The sequence below is a fragment of the Podarcis muralis genome, chromosome 5 (assembly GCF_964188315.1).
Source record: "Podarcis muralis chromosome 5, rPodMur119.hap1.1, whole genome shotgun sequence".
In the NCBI taxonomy this organism is placed as follows: domain Eukaryota; kingdom Metazoa; phylum Chordata; class Lepidosauria; order Squamata; family Lacertidae; genus Podarcis; species Podarcis muralis.
The window spans coordinates 38,504,407-38,531,729 of NC_135659.1; the positions used below are offsets into that span (position 1 = coordinate 38,504,407).

The following is a 27,323-nucleotide window of genomic DNA, read 5'->3' on the forward strand; positions in this document are numbered from 1 at the left end:
CACACGTTAGATTTTTGCTTTGCTTTTGCTTTTAGTTCACTTGATGAACTAAGGTTCATTGGCACTTCATGTTTCTCCTCAGTTTTCACCTGTAATTCACAGCAGCATCCATATAATTACAAAGACTGTTGCTCTGAAATAGGGTTCATGCCTTGCATTCATAAGGTCCCACAAGTCCATTTGAAGAACTTGAAGGTAGAGGACTGGGAAAATACCTGTGCCTGGAGATATGGAGAGCTGGTATGGACAGGTTAAGTTGGCATACCTGGGATAATGTACCATTGATCTGAGTCAGTATGAATTAGTGCCATTTTTCTACCTAATATGAGAGTCAATACAGTCTCTCTTTTTGTAGTGTTCCACATTCATAACACCACTTCAGTACAATCCTATCCATGTTCATGCAGAAGTAAGTCCCACAATGTTAAGCATGCCTACAAGGGAGCAGATTAGACACAGATTATGTTCATATTAGCGTCATAACATGCAGCAAGGTTATTGCTCTTCGCTGCATTTCAAGTTACAATTTCACATTGCAGAGAGGGGGATGGGCATGTTTACATATTACCTGATGCACATTACATGTTTGGTTTCCCCATGCATGTAACCGCCCCACTATTCATGAGACTGCACATTGATATGAATTGCTGCTGAAATCATGTGTACTTGGCTTCAAACACCACTGGTGGGAGTGCACTGGAGCCAGAGTAAATGACAGTGTGTATACGGCCATGGAATCGGCACTTCACAGTGCAAACTATAAAATGCAGTATAATTTGAAGAGAGGAAAAATAACCACTTTGTATAGTTTCCACTTGGCAGAGGTTGGTACATTGCTTTTTGTTGAGGAAAAATTGTTAGTCTAATATGAATGAAAATAAACTGTAAAGTTATTTTAACTTAGTACATAAATTAGAGCATGAGTTTTAATGGGGCATGTTTAACTTGCAGTCATTATGTAAATTCATTCATTATTATAAATATTCATTATCTGAAGCTATTATGTAAATCCGCCAAATCTACACATTTAGTGTAACACTAGAAGGAACATGGAACAGAAGCTTGTAATCTGAAAATCTTATATTGTTGAAATGTCATCTGAATAAATTGCAGGTATTAGTTATTTTGTTCTGACATTTAAGAGCAAAGTGCAACATCAATAGCTGAAGAATGAAACTGGAATCTTAAAAGAATTTGGGGTTGTCTGAGACATAATTCTGCCTCCTAACACTTGTATGCACAGCATGCTTATTATACTTTCCATTTTTTGAAAGCAAGAGCTAGAAATGTTAAGTCAGAGGAGCTGCATTGCAGCGCTTGCTCTCCAACCTTCTCAAAGCCCTCCAAGGAATGAGCTACTGCAATTTCTCTTCAAACCGGCTTACACATTACCTTTATTGTGCAGCCATGTTGAAATGGCCTCCAGGTGTGATGGTTTAGCTCTATCTCACTGCAACATGTGGAGTTGGTCACTGTTTTGCCCTTCTGATCCTATGTACCATCTCCACATAATCCCCAGTTGCTTCTGGGACTGTATGGTGCTGGCATCAAGATGCTCCAAACAATCGGATCTAAGTATCATGGCGTGGTTATTTTATGCATCAGAGTGGCAAGAATGGTGTTCCAGCATGCAGCATCCTTTCAAGTAGCAGGGTTGTTGTTTTTCACCTGTGATGAAGGTAATGTAAACAAAGCCCTGGAGAGCTCACTCAGTTGCTGAGCTGTTATTGCAGATATGGCACTTTCCCTATAACTCACTAGTGCTCTGCCTTTTGAAAGCTTAACTCCACTAATACGACAAATAAACAAAATTCAGCAGAATGCCTTGGTCAGACTGGCCGAGTAGGGTGTGGGGAGAGTCAGAGAATCCTGTAGCACCTTAAAGGCTGGCTCTTTATCATGGTATGAGAACTTAATTGCCAATAAGTCTAATTAACCGATGCATGAAGACTGACTTAGACAAAGGGAAGGAAGGAAGCTAAAGGATACAAATTAATCCTCCAGTTAAAGGCATTTTCCTGCTTTACAAAGCAGGAAAAGGCCTTTAATTGTGAAATGGGTTAATGGGCCTGGAGAACGATACTTCAGACCTTTTGCACTCATATTTCACTCTAGCTTTAACTTTCTGGATGGGTTCTTTTTATGTCTCTTGTCTTTCGTTTATTCCCATCTTATCAATTTGGTTGGACTTCCAATGTACCTAAGTGAACATAAACTTGCCTCCTTTTCTGTAAAGATTTAAGAACGAGAGCCCCATATGCATACGGCTAAAGATAGAAGGAGCCCTATGACCCACCAGTGTCCCTGATTATGAGGAAACATCCTGTGGGCATACAGCCTTTTCCTATTAACACCAAATATGTGGTCATGATAGGGGCAATAATACACAATACATTAATGTACAATAATGTATATTAATCCTGCATGAATGACAGTAAGATCAGAAATGGCACGAGAGAAAAGCAAATATCCCTCCTCTGCAATGTAATTCATCTAATGCGTCTTTCACCAAGCGTTCCCTGATGTGTTAGGGGTTTTTGAAATGTTTGTCCATTCAATTCTTAATACCTGATTTTGGTGTCCATTCGGTGTCCTTAGGGGCAGTCCTTTGTGGTCTGTGCAAACAACTGAAGGGTGGTGTTGTCAGATGAGGGAACCTATGGCCTAGAAGATGAGCAGGTTAAATTATTGGAATAATAAACCAGATGTGTATAGCTTGACTAGAGAACTGGCCCTGCAAGCCAATAAAAAAAATGTTTGAGCACTTGTAAAATATTAATTTTAAAGTGATGGACATGTGTGTGTTTGGTAGGAGTTGATGGTGATATCCAAACATAGGCCACAGGCACCATGCTGCTTTAAACAGCCATGGCTTCCCCCCAAATAATTCTGGGAGCTGTAGTTTGTTAAATGTGCTGAGAATTGTTAGGAGATCCCTATTCCCATCACAGAGCTACAATCCTCAGAGGGTTTAACAACCAATCCCTCTTGCCAGCCAAGTCTGGGAATTGTAATTCTTAGCACCCTTAAAAAACTGCAGCTCTCAGAATTCTTTGGTAGATCTGTTTAAAGTGCTTTAAATGTATGCTGTTAATGCGTCCACAGTAATATGACATGGTTCATATGGAACCAAATTGTGCAGCGTAATCACCACTGTTTATAATGAAAATGATATTCTCAGAAGCAGTTTACTCAGGTGACTGTAACACAAAATTTCCTACGCGCACACACAAAAAAGGTGTTTAGCATTTGCCCCCATTCATGTGAAGGAGACTGCAAGATTTCTATTTGATGCTAAATCAGGCTCATCGTTAATTCGATAGCAAGTTCAAGGGGGAGATCAATGCCTATTAGAGAAATTAAGACTCCTCTTTCCAAGAATGAGTAAAACGTATATCACTGCTGGTACAATCTGAAAATGTTAACTCATGCCCATTGCAGATCTCAAGGCTTTCTAACCTTACCATGCATTTAAGAATAGTAGACAGAGGTATAGGAAAGGGAAGAAAGGAAGGAGTGGTTAGGCATATGTAGTTCACACCTAAATCCCGGGTTCACTTGGTTGCCATGCCTTTAGTCTCACCCAAAGCAGAAGTGAAAGCTATCCATAGAAAACAATGGAGAAGTGCAGAATTTATCAAGAATCGTGTCAGACTAAGTCATTTTGAGAGTTGACCCATTGAAATCAACATAGTTGTTACTCTTTCAGCCTATTGTGTCCTATTATTTCCAATAGATCTAGCACTTAACTATCACTGAGGATGTGAAAATTATTGATATCAAACTGCCCAGGTCTCAACATAAGAACTGAAGAGAAACCTGCTGGATCATCCCAAGGGCCCATCTAGTCCAGCATCCTGTTCTCACAGCGGTCAACCAGTTAAGATGAGGTGGCGAGGCCCTTGTTGCCAGTTCTGTCAAGCTGTGGTTTGCAGAGTGGAGGCACAATACAGTGGTACCTCCGGTTATAGACGCTTCAGGTTACAGACTCTGCTAACCCAGAAATAGTACCTCAGGTTAAGAACTTTGCTTCAGGATGAGAACAGAAAATCGCACGGCGGCAGTGGGAGGCCCCATTAGCTAACGTGGTACCTCGGGTTAAGAACAGTTTCAGGTTATGAACGGACCTCCAGAACAAATTAAGTTCTTAACCCGAGGTACCACTGTACAGGGTCTTCTCTGTGGATACCCCTCAGCTGTTGGAATAACCTCCTGTATGAAGTGTGTCTGTCTCAGACACTGAGAACTAGTAACTTAATGCCCAATTTTAGGAGTGGTAAGATCATTTTGTTTGACCAAACTGCGGGAGGCAGTGGAAGACAGAAGTGCCTGGCGTGCTCTGGTCCATGGGGTCACGAAGAGTCGGACACGACTAAATGACTAGACAACAACAACAAGATCATTTTGACTCAAAATTCCAGGGTTCTGTGCCCTAAAGTACCTCTCCAGTTGGAGATGTTGTTATTTCATCACAGATACAGTGATGTGGTTTGCATGTTACATTAACCATAGTTGAACTATAGTTCAATGTAACTGAGCATTGAAATCATGGTCGCTTTGCTCTTCCTCTACTCCTGCTAGGAGACAGGCAGTGGCCTCACTTGCCACATCACTTGAACCCAGTCTTACGGTTTGTTTTCCTCCAGACAAATCAGAAGAGGAGGCCAAGGTTTGTGTGGCAGCAGCAGGCACAGAGGAGAAGCAATTTGCCTGGGATTTTAGCTTTGTGTACCGTCACACTGCTCATTCCCATAAAGCCAGGCCAAGAAACTGAAGTATATTAGTTTGTATGCTGTTTTGTGGTTTCCCTGCAAGGAATCTATGTCACATCCTGCTTCTTCAACATGAAACATGAGATTGAGGATCTTGGTGTGTCAGAAATACAGTAGTGGAGCCCAGTGCTTCCCCCCTCCTGAAAAATAGGTGCCAGAACACACTTTTTAACCAAAATAAGAGAGGTGCCAGTATTGCATACCCTTGAGTACTGGTGGAGCCCTATCTGCAAAGCAGCCTTTCAGTTTCTGTGATGTGCCTGTGTGTCCCTATAAGAAGAGATTGCAGCATTTCACTTCCTCTTCCTGCCTGAATCTCTTTGTCCTCTATGTAGTTTGCTAATAATGCCTGCCACCAATAAAAGCCTTTCTTTTTCTGCAAGGAGAGCCTTCCTAAGTGCTGAATGGCAAGTATGTTTGACCCTAAACCCACAGGTGAATGTATGAAAAAGCAGTTTCAGGAACTATTTCACAACATGTAAAAACTTTATGATGTTACCAAGAGGTTCAAGGTTTTGTTTTGTTTTCCTGTCACAAAGCAAGGTGCTGTAACACAACAAATGTAACACATGTAAAGGAAAAGGAAAAAGCTGGAAAATGATTTCTTTGTAAATGGCTAAAATTAAAATACACCAAGCATATCTGAATCGCAGAGGTGTGGAGGACGCACGGGCTACAGCTGAAAATAACAAGGGACAGAATAATAACAGTGCGCTGGGGAGCATAATTGCAACACAGCATAAAATTCCCGTAATAACACTAAACATTTGCAGTTCAGTGATATCGCCAGCCTGTGCTTCAGGATTAGCTTTGTTGCTCTTTCATCCTGGAGGAATCCCCTCCCCATTAGCAAATTTCGGTTCTGATTCTCTCTCTCTCTCTCTCTCTCTCTCTCTCTCTCTCTCTGTGTGTGTGTGTGTGTGTGTGTGTGTGTACACGTGCACGTGCCGTAACTGAACTCTATCCAATACAATCCCTATTATTTCTGGACAGCACTAAAGCTCTGAAGATGTATTACACTAATGTATCATCATAGCACTGTCATTCTGACGATATATTAGTGTAATACATCTTCAGAGCACTCAAATGATGGGGCTGTCTAAGAGTTGATTCAATTCAATTACTGGACAAAAGGCATTGCTAGTCAACTGAATGGAGAAAGAGAGAGAATACTTCCTGTAGAAGCCTTGCTAGAGCGCATTAGTGCAAAAATGTCATTATGAAGGCTGCTATTGTGTGAAGGCTGCTGCCATACTCTGCACAATGATATTGAGCACACACGCCTGTATTCATAAGGAGGAAACACAATTGTACGCTGGTGAGCTGGGTTGCACTAATTCCTACAATCATGGTTTCCAAAAACTACTGCTGTGTGGTTTTGGGAAATTGCTATGATCATGTAACTGTGTGTGCCATACTTCTCTGCTAATTCCCTCTGCATGATCATAGGTATATGCAAGACAAGATCAAGGACAGGCATACCGGAACTCAATCCTATTGTATCAAAGAAATTCAGCAGCAGCACAGCTATAAACTCATCCTTCAGGTGGTTATTATACTGGTTTTATTTAACAGCAATCTTAAGTATCTTGGAACACTGATGAATGTTAGGGAGAAAGAATGTACACAAAATAAAGTCTGCTTGCGAGGGCACATGCCATGTTTGAAGAACTTCCATCCATGTATGCAGACTGATCTTTCTACACTGGGAATCAGACCAGGATCAGGGAGACTTAAGGTTCGAAACCTCACTGTGTGACTATAGGTCACTGCTATGTTTCAGCCTAAGCTACTTCATAGGGTTGTTCCAATAAGAAAATGGATGTGGGGGTGGGAGCTCCTTGCAGGAAATGCAATATAAAAAATATAAAATATATATTAAATATTATGACAACATGTGGATTAATGACATTTAAACTAATAAAAAATGAGGGATGGCCCTTAGCTCTGTGGTAGACCAAGTGGTTCCAAATTCAGTCCCTGACATATGGTCAGGAAGAACAGCATGCCTGTGACCCTCAGAGGTGTTACTAGTCATAGGAGACAATAATGGGCTAGATGGACAAATTGACTTACCTGGTGTTGAAAAGCACACACTTTGTATATGTTTTTTATCCATCATATGTCCAATGACCCTTAAACTGACCATTGAATTTCAGAGGTTCCTGTTGCAGAAAAACTTCTCTCTTCCCACTACTTCCAGTTTGTTTAGCATAGAATCATAGAAGAGTTGAAAGGGAACCAAGGGTCATCTAGTCCAACCCCTTGCAATGCAGGAATCTCAGCTAAAGCATCCTGTGGCCCAAGACACCATAATGTTGTAATAGCTGGAATTATGAAAGCTAGACGGAAAACATTGTCATGGCTCCCTTCTTGGAGACAAGGGAAGGATTCAACTGTCCCATGCTATAGGAAACAAATGGAACAATGTGGAAACTGGGACAACTCTGGGTTTGTTCTCTTTTAAATTGGTCAGCTCCAGATTCACATTCTCTTTGTAATGATGAGATATACAGATCATAGCGAAATAGCTGAATTTTCTAGATGACTGAAAGAATTTGTTGTAGACATTTTCATACGTGTGTGTGTGTGTGTGTGTGTGTGTGTGATGGGGAAACAGTGTAAAACAATTCAGTGGTTTTATTTGATGAGCACTGACATACCTCCCTTATGCCATCATTATTCTGCTGGCAGGCAACAGCTTGATTATGGGCACCAGAACTGCTCTTATCTTCCAGGTGAGAGATGAAGGAATGAGGTGAAACATCTGTTCCCTGCAGCTAAGTTGGAATGGGTCTGGAGATTAGCCAGAAATCCTTCAATGGCAAACCACGGCAGGAAGAATCAACTCTGACTTGGCCGGGAATAGCCAAAAGCTCAGAGGACTCTCATTTTTCATGTAGGAAAATAGAAAATTGGACATTAGGCCATTATGAATAATTGCCCTGGCCTGCTGAAAGCTATTTATCTCAATCTCAGTCTGTGGCATGTCTTTCATATTTACTTTCATGTCTTAGTAGGGGGAGATGAGAGTACTGGATAGGGACTATTTCATCCTGTCCCAACAGCTTAGATTGAGTATTTGTAACTGGGTAAAACTCAAAGGGAGGATTCTGATGGGAGTAGGGGCCAGATCTATTCTGGGCAGCTCCCAATGAAATACTAAAAACACACAAAAAAAATCAAACACAAAAAACTTCCCTATATAGGACTGCCTTGAGATGTCTTCTAAAAGTCAAATAGTTGTTTATTTTCTTGGCATCTGATAGGGTGGCATTCCACATTTTGTGCTGTTTTATGCCACAGTATCCATAAAACATTTGCCATGTGGACATTTAGGCTTCCTTCCAATGCCAACATCGCATGTGACCATAGGAACATAATGTGGCTTGACTATCATTCATTCATTCCCCACCCTTTCCCCCCTGACAGGGACTCAGGGACTTATCTAGTCTAAGTCTTTAGACATCTCTGTCACTTTCTTCTGTTCTGCTTTTACTGCTTGTTGTATTCTTACAACCTGGATCATGTGCAATAATGGGTAGGAGCATGATATGAGAATTCTGCAGCAGAGATGTTGGTTAGGTATGATGACATTTTGGACACACTACTTATTTTGACATTTTCACCTCCCAAAAAGTTTTTGATTTGAGTTTCTACTGAAATGAGGCTGCATTTTAATGTTGTATTTTAATCTTGTTTTTAAGTTGTATTTTAATCAATTGTTTTTATACCTGGTGTTAGCCGCCCTGAGCCCGGTCTTGGCTGGGGAGGGCGGGGTATAAATAAAATTTATTTATTTATTTATTATTATTATTATTATTATTATTATTATTATTATTATTATTATTACTGACCCTTTATTCTGTTGTTCCTTGTTGAGGGTGAGTTGCTCTTTCTAGGTCTGCATATACTGTGCTGCCATTCTAAAGCTTCGGCCTTTTTTGAAAGGTTTTTCTTAACTATTAAAAAAACCCACTAGGCTTCAATGGCAAAATAAATGTAACATTTATTTCAGCATCTGTAATGTTCAGGGACTTAAGATTTGTTGTGACCAAGTAATAAGGCTTCACAAGATCTGTCAGCTCTCCAAAGCTCTCCAAATATTCTTCATAGTTTTCTTTAAAAGAGCCAGGTTAAAAATGGCGGGACCACCACTGGAAGAGCTAGATGTGATGAGTATATATTTAACTCAGACTGAATGCAAACTTTGGGCAAGCAAGTCATTAATAAGAATAATGGCAATCAGCCTCACAGGTGCTCAGTCTTGTGCTTGTATGATGAAGCTGCAACATGTGGAATAGGTGTGCTTCTGGGTAGAGAAAATACTAAGAAGATAGGAAATTCAGTATGCAACTCTCCAGGATTTCAGACAGGAGACAGCGCTACCTGGAGATGCTGGGGACTGAACCTGGGACCTGCTGCATTGCAAAGGAGATGCTCTGCCACCGACCTACAGACCTTTCCTTGATCAGTGGCACTAAACCAGGTGTGCTGCAAGGCTAACCCAGGCCTGTGTTAAAGCAGAATGAGAACACTGCACACCGGTGATGGGTTGTGACTTCAGTATTCAGAGCTCCCAACAAGTAGCGAAAAGAAGGGTCTTAACCCTTGGTAGACTGCTATACATGTCTACCGGGCTTTATCTGGCATCAAATTGTGAAGGCTTCTTATTTGGCTTCATGGCCACAAGCTGTAGGGGCATATTTATTGAAAATGCTTCATCCACAGTTGCTGCAATCTTCAGCTGTTAGCAGGAAAAGGAAGTCGGCAATTAAGCCTGCATGCTTACTTCTCAGTACTCCCATTTGAACCCAGGAGAATGTATTTCAGAGTCAACATGCCCAGGATCAGAGTAAACATCTTGTCACGAAGGTGAAGATGGGAAGTCTATTGCTTGGGCCATGCTTGTGACATGGGAACATTCTGAACAAAACACGGAAGAGAATTAACTCTGTCCCTGGCTGTTTTGTTGATCTTCGGTGAACACTAAACCTTTGCACCTGTAGTGTAGGTAGCCTGACTTTTCTTCTTCTTCTTCTTCTTCTTCTTCTTCTTCTTCTTCTTCTTCTTCTTCTTCTTCTTCTTTTCTTACACAAGAGAAGGACATCTGACCATGCTGCTATCCATATAGTGTACAGATATCCATCTGGTCTATTTGTTTCAGTATCTTATGCTATTTCCAACCGAGAGCAGCTGTTTTTATCTACATCAAGAGTATTAAAATGTAGATAGACATCCTTTATATCAAGATTCTACCTCTAAGGCAGCAAAATCAATACCCTAATGTATCCTAGCACAACAGCTGGGTAAGGATGCCGTGGTAAAATGACTGTAAAAGGAAAATTCAAAGTTACTTCAGAGTATGGTGACTTTATGGATCTCAGTTATATATAATTTAGCCTGACAGCAGTTCGGCTCAATGATAAAAAGTTAATATAACTTTGAGAGTGGTGGTAGGGAATTAAACCTGGCTTTTTCAGTTTTAAAACCAATATGTACACTAGCCTCAAAACTAGCAATTTTGAAACAGCAGTGAACTGGACACTGTGCTTCTAGGAAAAATATAAATAGTCCCTATGAGTCATTTTATCTCTGAATAGAACATAAAAATATACTTTTTCAATAAAGTGCTGTTTGAGAATTGCCACTTAGTATTAAAGGGAAACTGCAGTGCAGTTTACTATAAAATTTTTGATTTATTACAAGATAGAGAAAGTTCTCTGGAAATGGACAGCTTTATGCTGGCATTACTGTTACTTACTATTCTCGCGTCATTGTAGCAACACCACTTTGATGATTGACAGTAATACATCAATTTAATAGCCTTAAAAGATTTGTTTCTCTAATGATGCATTTGTGTAATGATGGACCATCATTTCATGAAACTTTTCTGAATCAGCACTTAGAGGATTTGCATGGTTTGTTTTAAAATCTATGCAGAAAGTGACACCCAGAGATGATAATTTTATTTTTAAAAAGTTATCAATCTTTATAGATATAAGGGTCCCCATTAGCTCTTTAGGGTTTATGGAGATATCACAGCTTTTAGGGCAGGAATAGCCAATGTGTTGCCTTCTGGTGTTGTGGACTACAGCTGCCAACATTGCTGGCCATTGACAGTATTGGCTGGGGCTGATGGGATTTGAAGTCCAAAACATCTGAAATGCACCTCATTGGCTACTATCCATGGCTTAGGGATAAAGTACTTTGTATGTCAGATGGAATCCATGGCACATCCAGGAAAGACCTCAGGGGATGGTACTCTCAGACAAGTGCCAAAGCTTTAGCTCAGGGGTAGGCAACCTAAGGCCTGTGGGCCAGATGCGGCCCAATTGCCTTCTCAATTTGGCCCACGGATGGTCTGGGAATCAGTGTGTTTTTACATGAGTAGAATGTGTCCTTTTATTGAAACTGCATCTCTGGGTTATTTGTGGGGCACAGGAATTCGATCATTTTTATCTTCAAAATATAGTCCGGCCCACCACATGGTCTGAGGGACGGTGGACCGGCCCATGGCTGAAAACAGCTTGCTGAGCCCTGCTTTAGCACCTCAGAGGAACACTGCTAATCCCTGAACTGCTGATGGTATCCTTCTGAATACAAGTTACTGGAAACTGCTTGCGGTCAGGTCCTGCTTACAGGTTTCCCACAGGCAACTGGTTGGCCACTGTGAGAACAGGATGCTGAAATAGATGGACCACTGGCCTGATCTAGCAAGCTCTTCATATGTTACTGTAAAGACAGTCCCTGCTTTTTATTAAAAGGATGTGACCATTTATTTTAATGCACAATTGAGGAGGCTTCGAGCCTCCAACAACAGTCAAGCGTCTTACCAAAATACACTCCAGGGAATTCTTCCTTCCATGCTGCCTCTGGAAGCAGGTGGACCCTCCTGAGCTGTTAGCCCTCTCAAGTACTGTTGTTGCTACCACCTGGTGCAATACTATAGGGAAATTCATTTTCCTAGCCTCTGCCCACAGAGGAGGATTTAAGGGAGTGTAACCAGTTCCGTCACACCGGGTGTGGCGCCTCAGAGGTGCCACTGGGGATGCCATGATTATGATTTAGAATGGAGCACACAAGGTGGTAAAGGTAAAGGGACCCCTGACCATTAGGTCCAGTCGTGGCCGACTCTAGGGTTGCGGCGCTCATCTCGCTTTATTGGCCGAGGGAGCCAGCATACAGCTTCTGGGTCATGTGGCCAGCATGACTAAGCCGCTTCTGGCAAACCAGAACCATGCACGCCGTTTAACTTCCCGCAGGAGCGGTACCTATTTCTCTACTTGCACTTGACGTGCTTTCAAACTGCTAGGTTGGCAGGAGCTGGGACCGAGCAACGGGCGCTCACCCCGTTGTGGGGATTCGAACTGCCGACCTTCCGATTGGCAAGCCCTGGGCTCTGTGGTTTAGATCACAGTGCCACCCGCATCCCTACACATAAGGTGGAGGGGTGCTGATTTTTGGTGTCCCACAGGGTGCTGCTAAAATTCATAATTTGAACAAAGGCCCTTCGCTCTCTAGTTCCTAAAGTGGTTCAGAGTTGGTGTCCTGGACAGTAAATGGATAGCAGGAATAGATTGCAATAAACTTTGCTGGAAAATATGAGGAAATTAAATTGCACTAAATTCTACAATGGAGCCCAAGTCTGCAATGCCCTACAATGGTAGAAAAGTAATATAAATTCAAATAAAGCAATAATACACGATACAGAGATACATGTTATGTCATTTCAGAGCTATAGATCATCAGTATTCAAGATAGGAATGACTCATACTGCAGAGCAGAGAGTACAACCCGTGACATGGGCAAAATAAATAAATAGGGAGTTGACTGTTTTCTTTGCTCAAAATAAGCATGTTTAAAGGCAATCTGATAATTAAAAAATGCAAAAGCCATGAAAGATCTTTAAGTAACAAATTTCACAGTTTGCATCGTCTGGCAATAATACCAAATTCACAGGTATTACACATCTCTTGGGGCTATGGATCGTCTTAACCAGGGGCCAGCAAACTTTTTCAGCAGGGGGCTGGTCCACTGTCCCTCAGACCTTGTAGGGGGCCAGACTATTTTTTGGGAAGGGGGGAATAAACAAATTCCTATGCCCCACAAATAACCCAGAGGTGCATTTTAAATAAAAAAACACATTCTACTCATGTAAAAAAGCACTGATTCCTGGACCATCCACGGACCAAGTACAGAATGATCTGTACTTGATCATTCTCATGTTCATTCATTTGTTAATGTATGAAAATTCACAGATAATACCCAACGATCACGTTTCCGAGGCCTCTGGGCAGTAATCATGCTACTTTATATAGTCATGGCTCCCCTCAAAGAATCTTGGGAACTGATAAACAATAAAATAAATATGATTCTTGTGACGGAAAACCATGCCCATTTAGCCTATGAATTTTTGGGTTCAAGCTGCTGATTCATTTAACTAATTTGAGGTTGGGACCCTATACACACTTACCTGGGAGTAAGCCCTATTGATCTCAGTGGGTCTTGCTTCCAAGTAGCCTGCATATAATTGAGCTGTAAATGGCTTTATTAGACGATCTCCTCTTCTTCAGCAAGATTGATTTTTCATGACTCACTCAAATATGAGCATTAATCCACATTTCTTATTTAATTAACTGCTACTGAGCAATTGCTTTTACTGTTACTGTTAGTCCAGTTTTATGCACTGCTTTGTAAATATCAGTACAGTTCAATTTCAACTATATAGGTATAAGATGCAGATATATTTCTCATGATGGAAAACCATGTCTGTTTAGGATCTAGACTGCTTGCTTGTGAGTCCAGGCATTCTTACATTATATTGCACTTTTATTTATGATGACAAATGAACTGGCAACATGAGTGAACGCGGCATCTGGAGAGTTCTCTCTTTGCTTTGGACTTGGTGTATGTTTATTTATGTATGTTAAAAACACAGCATAAGATAGCAGACATGGGTGGGGAAGAGACATAAAGTGCTTGCAGACCCATGCCCACAATAAGAAGTAAATTCAGAGGAGTGAATGGGGAGGGAACTTACAGTGCATTGGATTGAGCTGCAAAGCTGTAGCCCTGTGCCCACTTACCAGAGGTTTCCCACTGAACTCAGACTAAAGGTGAATTAGATTGTGCTGTAAAAGAAGTACTTAGATTAACATCCTCCTAATGCTTATCTTTCTCTTACACTCAGCATTTCCTGGCTATTCTCTTTTCTATACACTCTGAAGCCCTCCCTCTGCCTTGTGTGTCTTTCCATCATGAGAAATTACACATCTCTTGGGGCTATGGATCGTCTTAACCAGGGGCCAGCAAACTTTTTCAGCAGGGGGCTGGTCCACTGTCCCTCAGACCTTGTAGGGGGCCAGACTATTTTTTGGGGAGGGGGGAATAAACAAATTCCTATGCCCCACAAATAACCCAGAGGTGTCTTTAGTGAAACTAAAGAAGTGCCATGGTCAGATCACTTCCTGGTGCAACTGGACTTCTCCGCGACCCTTCCCCTCTGCAGGGAGGTGGGACCAATTCGGATGGTCCGCCCCCGCCACTTAATGGATCCAAATGGTTTCCAGAGAGTGGTAGGGGATGCTTTATCCCATGTTGATGGCCTTTCAGCTGATTCCCTGGTGGCCCGCTGGAATGTGGAGTTAACCAGGGCTATCGACTGTCTGGCTCCGAAGCGCCCTCTCCGATTGCATGGAGCCCGGACAGCCCCGTGGTTTTCTTCGGAGCTGAGGGCGATGAAACAATCGCTGAGACGGCTAGAGCGTCGGTGGCAGAAAACTCACTCCGAATCTGACCGGACACAGGTTAGAGCTCAACGTCGAGCCTACCAAGTGGCGATAGCGACGGCGAAGAAGACTTTCTTCGCCGCCTCTATTGCATCTGCAGAAAATAGTAGCAGGAGACTCTTTCAGGTGGTCCGCAATTTAACGGAACCACCTTTAACATCGGGGCCTTGTAAAGACCCCAAGATCTCCTGCAACGATTTTGCAAAGTTTTTTGCAGATAAAATCACTCATATTCGGAAGGAGCTAGACACCACCGTGGGAGCAGGGCTGGGGCGGGAGAGTGCTGGAGCTCTGTCTGGTCAAGTTGCATGGAACCAATTTCAATCCGTTACCCCCGAGGATGTGGACAGGCTGCTTGGACGCGTGAAACCAACCACCTGTCTTTTTGATCCTTGCCCATCCTGGCTAATAAAAGCAAGCCGGGAAGGGCTGGGCGATGGGCTCTGCGGGGTGGTGAATGCTTCCCTCTGTGAGGGAACATTCCCAGATCCGCTGAAAGAGGCGGTCATTAAACCGCTTCTTAAAAAACCATCTTTAGACCCGGCCAGTATGGCCAACTATCGCCCAGTCTCAAATCTTCCATTCTTGGGCAAGGTGATTGAGCGTGTGGTTGCTGAACAACTCCAGGCACGCCTGGAGGATGCGGACCATTTGGATCCCTTCCAATCGGGGTTCAGGCCTCATCATGGGACTGAAACTGCCTTGGTCGCACTGGTTGATGATCTCTGGCGAGCTAGGGACAAAGGTGAGAGCTGTTTCCTAGTTCTGCTGGATCTCTCAGCGGCCTTTGATACAATCGATCATAACATCCTTCTGGACCGTCTAGAGGGGTTGGGAGCTGGGGGCACTGTTATACAGTGGTTCCGCTCCTTCCTCCTGGGCCGTGTTCAGAAAGTGGTGGTGGGGGATGAGTGTTCAGACCCTTGGGCCCTCACTTGTGGGGTACCTCAGGGTTCCGTCCTCTCCCCCATGCTTTTTAACATCTATATGAAGCCGCTGGGAGAGATCATCAGGGGGTTTGGACTGGGTGTCCATCAATATGCAGATGATACCCAGCTCTACCTCTCTTTCAAATCAGAGCCAGTGAAGGCGGTGAAGGTCCTGTGTGAGTGCCTGGAGGCGGTTGGAGGATGGATGGCGGCTAATGGGTTGAAGTTGAATCCTGACAAGACAGAAGTACTGTTTTTGGGGGACAGGGGGCGGGCTGGTGTGGAGGACTCCCTGGTCCTGAATGGGGTAACTGTGCCCCTGAAGGACCAGGTGCGTAGCCTGGGAGTCATTTTGGACTCACAGCTGTCCATGGAGGCGCAGGTCAATTCTGTATCCAGGGCAGCTGTCTACCAACTCCACCTGGTACGCAGGCTGAGACCCTACCTGCCCGCGGACTGTCTCGCCAGAGTGGTGCATGCTCTAGTTATCTCCCGCTTGGACTACTGCAATGCGCTCTACGTGGGGCTACCTTTGAAGGTGACTCGGAAACTACAGCTAATCCAGAATGCGGCAGCTAGACTGGTGACTGGGGGCAGCCGCCGAGACCACATAACACCGGTCTTGAAAGACCTACATTGGCTCCCAGTACGTTTCCGAGCACAATTCAAAGTGTTGGTGTTGACCTTTAAAGCCCTAAATGGCCTCGGCCCAGTATACCTGAAGGAGCGTCTCCACCCCCATCGTTCTGCCCGGACGCTGAGGTCCAGCGCCGAGGGCCTTCTGGCGGTTCCCTCATTGCGAGAAGCAAAGCTACAGGGAACCAGGCAGAGGGCCTTTTCGGTAGTGGCGCCTGCCCTGTGGAATGCCCTCCCATCAGATGTCAAAACGATAAACAACTACCTGACATTCAGAAGACATCTTAAGGCAGCCCTGTTCAGGGAAGTTTTTAATGTATGATATTTTAGTGGGGGTTTTGGTTTCTATGGAAGCCGCCCAGAGTGGCTGGGGAAACCCAGCCAGATGGGCGGGGTACAAATAATAAATTATTATTATTATTATTATTGTGCTTCCTCCAAAGGATGGGGAAGTAATATTGTAGTTCCTATGCAAAGTTAACTTCTGAACATGTGGCTTCCTTCCTGTACCATAAAACACAAGAGTTTAAGGGTGAAGAAAGACGTGTGTGTGCCAGGGGTGGGGGACACACATAACAACTTGATATTTATAATCTCTTTTCAGACCTGTACTTGGGACAAATATTCTAGTTCCCCACATCCAGATTTAGCCTTGACTGATTTTTCCTGCAACCCAAATCCAGGATTTTATAAATGCCTTGTGCTGCCTAAACAAATCTGCTGAGCGTGATAGCGACTCTTCTATATGATGTTCTTTGCAGCACATAATTTTAATAGATTACTATGGCATCTTCAAATAACATACACCCACATGCGTTTTTGTTCTAAGAAACTCTGACAGACACTAATAACAGCTCTAATAAGAACTGTTGCAGGCACTCTTGGCAACTTTTTTTTTTTTTAACATTGCATTGCATTTCTGAAAGTATTTGCTATTCAGTGTTCTCTCGCTCTCGTTTATTCCTCCATTGGCACCCTTTACAGTAGCAGTTTTTTGTACAAGGTACACCCATTTTCCCTGCAGTTATTGTTTCTGATGATATTTTTCAACTGGACTGATGACTGCTTCCTCAAGCTGGCAAGTTACGCTGCTTGTGCGGTAGTGCTATGCTGGCCTCTGAAGCCTGTCACTTCTGTCAATATTGGAGTGGCAGCAGTATTGACCTTGGCTGGAGCCGAATGTTGCTGCTCTCAAGGCTGCAAAGCAAATTCTACCAGCATTACAATCCTAGAGGCAGATCAAAATTTGAAGGATGGGAAAAACCCTAATGTGCAGAGTTGAACTGCATCATGTTCATTATTTGCTTCCCTCATTCAACAAAGTTCAGAATTAAATGTGCCACCAAGACCGCACTGTCTGCACTGGCTGGCAGTGGTTTTCCGGGTTTCAGACAGGGTTCTCTCCCAGCCCTACCTAGAAATAACAGGGATTGAACCAGGGACCGTCTACAAACTAAGGCCCGGGGGCCGGATCTGGCCCAACTGCCTTCTAAATCCGGCTCGTGGATGGTCCAGGAATCGCTGTTTTTACATGAGTAAAATGTGTGCTTTTATTTAAAATGCATCTCTGGGTTATTTGTGGGGCATAGGAATGCGTTCTCTCTTTTTTTCAAAATTTAGTCCGCCCCCCCCCACAAGGTCTGAGGGACCGTGAACTGGCCCCCTGTTGATAAAGTTTGCTGACCCCTGGTCTACATGCAAGGCTCATGCTCTGCCACTGAAGCGTGGCCTTTTCCTAAAGTTGCCTTCTTTTTCTAGGGCCATGGGTGGGTGGGTTCTATTAAGAGAAAAATATCACATTTCCTCCACAGAAAAGTACCATCTGAGGAATTTTGGATCCAAGCGTATTTTTTGCTTTTTCCACACACATACCCATCTGCTGCAATTTAATGCAATGCAGTGCTGCGAAACTCACTTGCTACTTCTCAGTAGGAACCTGATACCAGTATAACATAGCAAAGTGTATTCAAATACTGCTGCAACGGCATATGAAAACAGAGCTAGGCCACACTACTTTCAAGCAATGCAAAATGTAGCTTTTATTCCATTCTGGCTGGTAACATATGCTTCATTTCAAATTGATAGTAAATAATATTTTCCTGGAAATTCATTCGCCCTAGCAGAATGTAACAGCAGCCAACCACATAAACAGGAACAGCTGGCTCTTTAGCAGAAGCTTACCTTTCATAATATATTCCTTCCAAGTGAAACAGAAAAGGAGAAAACAGCATCACTCCACTGTATTTTGTTGTATCCTATTAATTGATTTCCCTGCCTCTGCCTTTCCTCATTTTTAATTATGATTTGGCAGGCATATTTTGTTTTTTTGCATTGGTGCTCCCATTTATGCTTTGAAACACTTGAAATAAGGTCCCAGTCCTGTGCTGGGAGTAGATATGGGGGAGAAATTCAAATAACATTTAAAGCCAAATCTTTCAAATTCACACCTTCCGAAACAATATAAGAACTGCATGAAAGCTGCACTTACTTGAATTTTTTGATGCAGTCTTCTGAGCAATGTTTACAAAAATGCATATATTAGGGGAAAGTGTGCATAAAAATGAAAACAACATTAAAATGCATATTAGGCAAACACGCTTGCAAAAATATGTGCACATTAGTCAAAATTGCTTACAGAAATATTCTTCTTGGAAGAAATTCACTCTAGAATGCTGGTGGATTTTCATGCAGGATTTTCATTTGGAAGTGAATGTAAGTATGCAAAAATAAGAAAGCGAGAGAACCAAAACTGACAGATTCATCCCTACTGAGGTAGGGGATTGTGCTTCTGCCTGGCTTGGGGAGGGAGGCACGATGCTCTGACGGGGTCCAAGAGCCCTTCCACCACCTTCCCTAAGCCTGAGGCACAATGTCACACACACAACATCTGCCCCTCCTCGCCCTTGCAAGCCAGTGCCTCTGGCCCTAACTGTTCCCCTATGAAAAATTTCACCACACACCACTGCTGAGCCCCACCTCTTGTGCATCAGTGTGGTGTACATTGGCTGAAGCCACACCAGGGAATCTTGGTATGGTTGCAAAGGCCTGCTGTCACCAGAGCCCTTTGAGCATGGCAGCTGAGCAGGAATTCTCTTGGCATGTGTCTTGATTTTGAATGAAGGCACGTACAGTACAGGCTTGTATACACATTTAACCCTGGACTAGAACACAATGGATATCGGAGCTGTTAACAGAACATTGCGATTCAGAAGCTTTAGTCAAAACGAAATGCCTTTCCACAGCAAATATTTGAAACGTGTGTCAGCTTTTTTTCTAGGTAAGGCGGAACCTTATGTTTTGTAAAAGTCAATATGAACTGAAGCATAATGGTGAATTTTCATCTATCCTGCTAGAGGGCTGTTCAACTCAATTGCAAAATGGGCATAGATTTATTTGATGTATGCCAAGGTTAGGTAACTCTAATCAATTATAAAGAGACGGTGTATATCACTTCTTGTGGTAGTCATTGTTACAGTATTGCTACCTTATGTGAGGCTGTGCAATGTGCAGTTGTTTTCAGCACATGGGAGAAGGGGTGAAAGATGTAATCGTTTGTCACCTTGATTTCAGGAATAGTTCTGTCAGCAGTTTCCTGCAACAAGCTGGTTGTTTTTACCTGAATGGAGCTTCAATCAGCTCCAATGAAATTTCCTGTACACTCTTTTTAATCTCTCTCTCCCTCTCCCCTTTAATTTCAGCCAAACCATTTGAAAGTGGACAGTATTTGGACATCTATGGAATTACAAGAGACCAAGCTGGGGAATATGAATGCAGTGCTGAAAACGACGTCTCAGTCCCAGATGTGAAAAAAGTAAAAGTCACAGTAAACTGTAAGTTGCATGTGTTTTGGAGGGGGGGAAATGTTTGAAATGAAAGAGGTTGGTGAAAAACAGCGAGATGTAGAAGATACATTCAGGTAGTTGTCAAATAGTGGTTATCTGTGATGTTAGCTGCGAGAGATTAGCACCATGGCAGCAGGTTCTGTGCAAAAGCAACCATACTCATGATGGAAGCCTTTCTCATCAGACCAAGAGCTTTTATCTTTCCTGGCAATCAGAAGGACTGATGTTTCATGCTGCTGCTCCTTTCTGTGACTGAAAAGGAGGTCTGGCACCTGAGCATACAATCCCTGGTAGCTTACCTGACTAGGTCCCAGTCTCAGACCTGGGCTCAAGTCCTCAAATCCTGGGAAACTCTGTAAATGGTCAGTAAATTGTCCGCTACTTTAGTGTATCGTGTTTTTGACACGACTAGCTTTATTGTGCCTATTGGGTCCCACCCTGGTCCAAAGACAGTGAGGTAAGCAGGACCAAGGGAACAGGTTTTGCCCCTTCCCTACTGAGTGTTAGCTCAAGACCAGGCTTCCTCAACCTCAGCCCTCCAGATGTTCTGAGACTACAATTCCCATCATCCCTGACCACTGGTCCTGCTAGCTAGGGATCATGGGAGTTGTAGGCCAAAAACATCTGACGGGCCGAGGTTGAGGAAGCCTGCCCAAGACAGATCCCTTTAAGTGAGTGGTGCCCTTAACAGCTGTAGGGCTATGTTAAAGATGCACATTGCACCACCTGGAGGCCCCTGCAGCATATGGGCTCTTCTCCTGGTGCTCCAATTCATGTCACAGTGGGCACTTCACTAGACTAAATTTATTATTCATATGTTCCAGAATACGATTTGCAATTCCATTCAGACTAACAAAATCATCATTTGGGTGCTTGGTGCTGCCTCTGATTGCTGCATTCCAGGTGGGGCTTTTACATTATGCCCATCCTGTGAGTTTTTCAGAGATACTACACCAGGATGTAGAAGGCTGAATGGACCCTTGATCACATCTCAGAAGGGCAGCTTTAAAAAAAAAAAATCTGTGTCCTTATAAACATCTGGGATACCTAAGTAAGTTTCTCTCCTTGCTGAGCTCTCCAGTTCCTTATAACATACAACTTTCATTTTTCTGCAAGGTGGACACTGGAAAGTTATTTTGGAAACAGGAGCTAGGTCTGTTTTTTTAACTTCTCAGACACATGGTTTCAAGACTTCTGTTGCTCGGGGCTTTCTCTCAAATACCACTGTATTATTTCTTGTCCTTCTTTCATAGACAGTGTCACCTCCCATGTTGCTATAACTTAATTTCAGTTCCTGGGCTTCTATTCAAAGGTCTGTATTGTGTGTAATATGCTTTCAACACTATTATTAAATAAGGAAAACAATAAATAGCAATCCCAAGATGACATTGGCATTAAAAAAATGTGCTGAAGAAGTGAAGGATATTCTTAGAAGGCTTTTTCAAGAGGCAGTTGTCTGTCTCTACCTAGCAGCTCCTCACCTAGCCATTTTGTGTAAAATGCAGAAATACTGTCAACATCTGTTCCCTACTACAAGCAATGATTCATTCTGACTAGGCAGAAGAAGAACATTCAGCAGCATTTAAGGCTAAAGCTTACTTGTATTGGGAGAACATATGCTCTCTATAGCTATAAAAACTACTGGTTGTATCTGATTTTCATTGGACTTTAAATGTAACATTAATCACAACTAGAAGTTTAAAGCTGCAGAAGTGCTAACTTGGCTTTGGGAAGCAGGGGAAAGGACTCTAGGACTCTGTCACAGCCATCACAGCTCCATCCCAAAGCCCAGCTTTAGGAAGGCAGCACGAGGGCTGGGGGCAAGTGTCAAATGTTGCTGAGGACCATGAAAAAAGGCCTCAAGGGCCATATGCAGCCACACAAGCTGCAAGTTGGACCACCCTGCTATAGAATGATCTATGGAGCAGTAACAAATTCTGAGCATCCAGCTGCTATGTATTATGTTCTTGAGAGCAATTGCCTACTATTGTTAAGTGATTGTTGAACCTCGGAACTGGATCTGATTCTCTAAAATAGATGTTACCAAACTGTGGTCTGCGGACTGTCAGTGGTTCATGAGCTTCATACAGGTGGTCCATGGCATGTCTGGCTAACTCAGCAGTTAGTAGAGACACACTCCATTGTCTCTCAAAACAGACAGATGCCAACAATATTTCTTATATTGTATTTTACTGCATTGCAATTTGAATTCTGTGGAATGCAAACTGCAATACAATGAAATGCAATAGCAGAATTAAAGGAAGCAATAACAAATGTAATAAAAATCAGACAGCATCTAGCACGGCACACTGCAATGGCTACAGCATGCAGGAAATAATCAAGTCATCATTACCAAGGGCATTAGCAATTTTCAAAAGATCTGCAGGGGGGTGACTTGTGCTTTGTGCTTTAAAGCATAGCTGGTGGTCTGTAAACACCTCAGAATGCTCTGCTTTGCTGGCAAGTATATCATACTACTAGCAATGGGCTATCTCTGAGGATTCTTTTGGTCAAACTTGTTTCTTGATTATTGCCTGAAGCTGGAATAGGAGCACTGGAATCCTCCTTAGATTGCCTTGAGCTGCCTCTGTGTAATGCAACTCTATGTTGGATGCACAGCCTGCATAAATCGAGTGGTTAGTACAGTATAGTGCCTCCTTATTTTCTGTTTGAATAATCCGCAGCAGCATTAATGTAGACTATTTTTTATATCCTCCTTCCTCTTCTGTGAAGTCTGTGCAAATTTGCTAGCCGTCCAACATGCTTAGGGTTCCTCTGTATTCAGAAGCTGACTACCTTTGATTATGACAAAAATAATAATTAATATTTCTCACTTGTGAGCATCCAAGAGACATTGCTGGCCACTTTGGGGGGTGCAGTACTGGGCTGTAGTATTCTTGCTTAAATTCTCAGAAGATGGATATTGGCATATTTAGTCTTCATAGCAGACACATTGATCTCAAACCTCTTGAAACAGTCTCAGCTTCCATTAAAAACATGAAATTCTATTGATTCAATTTCATCTTTTTCTTTTGAATGCATGCTATTGTAACAAATAAATTCCTCAGTATTTTTATGCACACAATCCAACCCAGAATCTCAGATTTGTTCAGCTATTTGTTGGTGCAGAGGTGGGGCCCCTTAATAAAAAGTATTTGAGTATCCCTTCCCCCTCTCCTCACTGAATTTAAAAACTCCTGGTCTCTAAGAAGCTGATCAAATATATTCCAGTGTCTTCCATCCATTTTCTCTCTTTGCTTCTTTTACTCATATTGGAAAACAAAATCTCATACAGTTTGGCAGAAGAGTCTCATAACAGCACAGCATATTGTGTGTTCAGGTCTTGCACTTAAATCACAGTATATTGCTACTTGTATACCTCTGGTTCTCTGACACTGGAGAGTAAACTTTATTGCCTTGCCTGCTAGATGAAAAGAAGATTTTGAGTAAACTGCTGTATTAACAAGGGGAGAGAGTCCAACTGGGGGGAAAGATCATAGTCACTTGGTCCTTTGATGTGGAAATTGTGTATCATTTGCCACTCAGCTTCCTTTGGACACATTGAATAGGATTCTGATTTCATCTACACTGCTGTAAATCTGGAGTAACTGTCTAGAAATCAATGAAGTTACACCAGATTTATGGCAGCGTCGCAAAGTCCAATTTGTCCTAATGGCCTTGGTTCTACAATTGTAATTAAAGTAGCGGTAAATATTGATGGATGGTTGAGAGTGTACGTGTAAGCCATGATTCACTGACGAAGCTTCAACCAGCAGCAACTCCTGCAAGAGAGACATTGTGATCTCTGTATCATGCAAATGAGCATATGCCTGGCAAGAGAGTTAACTCATTAGGGTGGAGCAGCCATTACACCCACCAGATGTGCATTTAGCAGAACAGCTGCAGGCAGCAAAAAGCAGCTCAGAGTCGGAGAAATGATTTGTGGGTGTGTCTGCGTGTTCATTTTCAATGGATGTGTTTGTTTTCATGTTTGGAAACAAATTCCTATAATACCCCTAATCTACTTCATTGTTTTCGATGAGTCTAATTCTGAAAGTCATATTGCTAAAACTCGTGTGGTGGGGTATATTCCTGTATACTTAGCCCTTTGACACTCAGTTTGTTTGGTGGTTATGGGGAGATGGTGGACTTCTTGTTTCTATGCCCATGAGATCCCTGGCTGCACCAGATGGTGCTTCTGGAATGGTACCCAAAGGGACTGTCAGGTTGCAGGCAGACCTGGAAATAGTAAAATGCTGACTAGTCCCAGGGTAGCAGAGGAAAAGCAGCCCAAGCAAGCTCTCCAAAGGAGAATGTGAAGGGTGGAAGGGAACATGTTGTGTGAGAGGGCATATTGGCACCCCTCCCACAATATGGTTCTCTTGGGCTTCAGGAAGAGAGGCTGCCAGGGAGGAAGAGACTAGCAGTACAAGTGGAGCCCAAGAAAAGGAACTATTCTGTTTCACCTGCCTCTGGATTCCCTGCTTCTTCAGTTCATCCACAGACTCGCTTGAACCTCATAGTCAAGCCAGACACCATAATGCAGGCATGGCCAAACTTGGCCCTCCAGCTGTTTTGGGACTACAACTCCCATCATCCCTAGCTAACAGGACCAATGATCAGGGGTAATGGGAATTGTAGTCCCAAAACAGCTGGAGGGCAAATTTTGGGCATGCCTGCCATAATGTTATTGTCATTTTAGCAAACTACCAGTATATCTAATTTGATTCAGTTCTGCTTTCAAATGACATTCCAGGCACCAAGTGACTTTTCTGATGGGCTTTATTCAAGGAAAATTATTTGTCAAGTATTCTGAAACATACCTTGGGAGACTTCCCATTAGCAGCAATTGCCTCCATCCCTATTTCTTCCCATGGTTTACCATCTACTATGTCCAACCATTGGACACTATGGCTTGTATCTAGTGTTAGTCCTATGTGGAGTATACTCATTGAAATTAATGAACATTACTAACTTGGGTCTATTAATTTCAGTAGGACTACTCTGAGTAGGGACGCGGGTGGCGCTGTGGGTAAAAGCCTCAGCGCCTAGGGCTTGCCGATCGAAAGGTCGGCGGTTCGAATCCCCGCGGCGGGGTGCGCTCCCGTTGTTCGGTCCGAGCGCCTGCCAACCTAGCAGTTCGAAAGCACTCCCGGGTGCAAGTAGATAAATAGGGACCGCTTACTAGTGGGAAGGTAAACGGCGTTTCCGTGTGTGGCTCTGGCTTGCCAGAGCAGCGATGTCACGCTGGCCATGTGACCCGGAAGTGTCTCCGGACAGCGCTGGCCCCCGGCCTCTAGAATGAGATGGGCGCACAACCCTAGAGTCTGTCAAGACTGTCCCGTACAGGCAGGGGTACCTTTACCTTTACTAACTTGGGTCTATTAATTTCAGTAGGACTACTCTGAGTAGGGCTTCATTGGATACAGATCCCAGTTTATAAACAGAGAGAGGAATAAGCAGTGCCAACATTACCCATTAGACAGGAGGGAAGATCTGCAGAAACCAAAGTTGTTGTTGTTGTTGTTTAGTCGTTTAGTCGTGTCCGACTCTTCGTGACCCCATGGACCAGAGCACGCCAGGCACTCCTATCTTCCACTACCTCACGCAGTTTGGTCAGACTCATGTTTGTAGCTTCGAGAACACTGTCCAACCATCTTGTTCTCTGTCGTCCCCTTCTCCTTGTGCCCTCCATCTTTCCCAGCATCAGGGTCTTTTCCAGGGAGTCTTCTCTTCTCATGAGGTGGTCAAAGTATTGGAGCCTCAGCTTCACGATCTGTCCTTCCAGTGAGCACTCAGGGCTGATTTCCTTAAGAATGGATACGTTTGATATTCTTGCAGTCCATGGGACTCTCAAGAGTCTCCTCCAGCACCATAATTCAAAAGCATCAATTCTTCGGCGATCAGCCTTCTTTATGGTCCAGCTCTCACTTCCATACATCACTACTGGGAAAACCATGGCTTTAACTACACGGACCTTTGTTGGTAAGGTGATGTCTCTGCTTTTAATGATCCTGTCTAGGTTTGCCATCGCCTTTCTCCCAAGGATTAGGCGTCTTTTAATTTCGTGACTGCTGTCACCATCTGCAGTGATCATGGAGCCCAAGAAAGTAAAATCTCTCACTGCCTCCATTTCTTCCCCTTCTATTTGCCAGGAGGTGATGGGACCAGTGGCCATGATCTTAGTTTTTTTGATGTTGAGCTTCAGACCATATTTTGCGCTCTGCTCTTTCACCCTCATTGAAAGGTTCTTTAATTCCTCCTCACTTTCTGCCGTCAAGGTTGTGTCATCTGCATATCTGAGGTTGTTGATATTTCTTCCGGCGATCTTAATTCCGGCTTGGGATTCATCCAGCCCAGCCTTTCGCATGATGAACTCTGCATATAAGTTAAATAAGCAGGGGGACAATATACAGCCTTGCCGTACTCCTTTCCCAATTTTGAACCAATCAGTTGTTCCATATCCAGTTCTAACTGTAGCTTCTTGTCCCACATAGAGATTTCTCAGGAGACAGATGAGGTGATCAGGCACTCCCATTTCTTTAAGAACTTGCCATAGTTTGCTGTGGTCGACACAGTGAAAGGCTTTTGCATAGTCAATGAAGCAGATGTATATGTCTTTCTGGAACTCTCTAGCTTTCTCCATAATCCAGCGCATGTTTGCAATTTGGTCTCTGGTTCCTCTGCCTCTTCTAAATCCAGCTTGCACTTCTGGGAGTTCTCGGTCCACATACTGCTTAAGCCTGCCTTGTAGAATTTTAAGCATAATCTTGCTAGCGTGTGAAATGAGTGCAATTGTGCGGTAGTTGGAGCATTCTTTGGCACTTCCCTTCTTTGGGATTGGGATGTAGACTGATCTTCTCCAATCCTCTGGCCACTGCTGAGTTTTCCAAATTTGCTGGCATATTGAGTGTAGCACCTTAACAGCATCATCTTTTAAAATTTTAAATAGTTCAGCTGGAATATCATCACTTCCACTGGCCTTGTTATTTGCAGTGCTTTCTAAGGCCCATTTGACTTCACTCTCCAGGATGTCTGGCTCAAGGTCAGCAACCACACTACCTGGGGTATACGAGACATCCATTTCTTTCTGGCATAGTTCCTCTGTGTATTCTTGCCACCTCTTCTTGATGTCTTCTGCTTCTGTTAGGTCCTTTCCACTTTTGTCTTTTATTATGGTAATCTTTGTACAAAATGTTCCTTTCATATCTCCAATTTTCTTGAACAGATCTCTGGTTTTTCCCATTCTATTGTTTTCCTCTATTTCTTTGCATTGCTCGTTTAAGAAGGCCTTCTTGTCTATCCTTGCTATTTTTTGGAAATCTGCATTCAATTTCCTGTATCTTTCACTAT

The 27,323-nt window shown here is 43.1% G+C and overlaps 1 protein-coding gene across 2 annotated transcripts in view; it reads left to right on the forward strand.

Annotated features, from left to right (window-relative positions):
• Positions 1-27,323, forward strand: part of NEGR1 (neuronal growth regulator 1) — a 452,691-nt gene that overhangs the window by 300,114 nt on the left and 125,254 nt on the right. For both annotated transcript variants that reach the window (XM_028733090.2, XM_028733091.2), the window contains exon 4: positions 19,827-19,958. In XM_028733090.2, the coding sequence (XP_028588923.1) occupies positions 19,827-19,958 (132 nt within the window). The remainder of the gene's footprint in view (positions 1-19,826; positions 19,959-27,323) is intronic.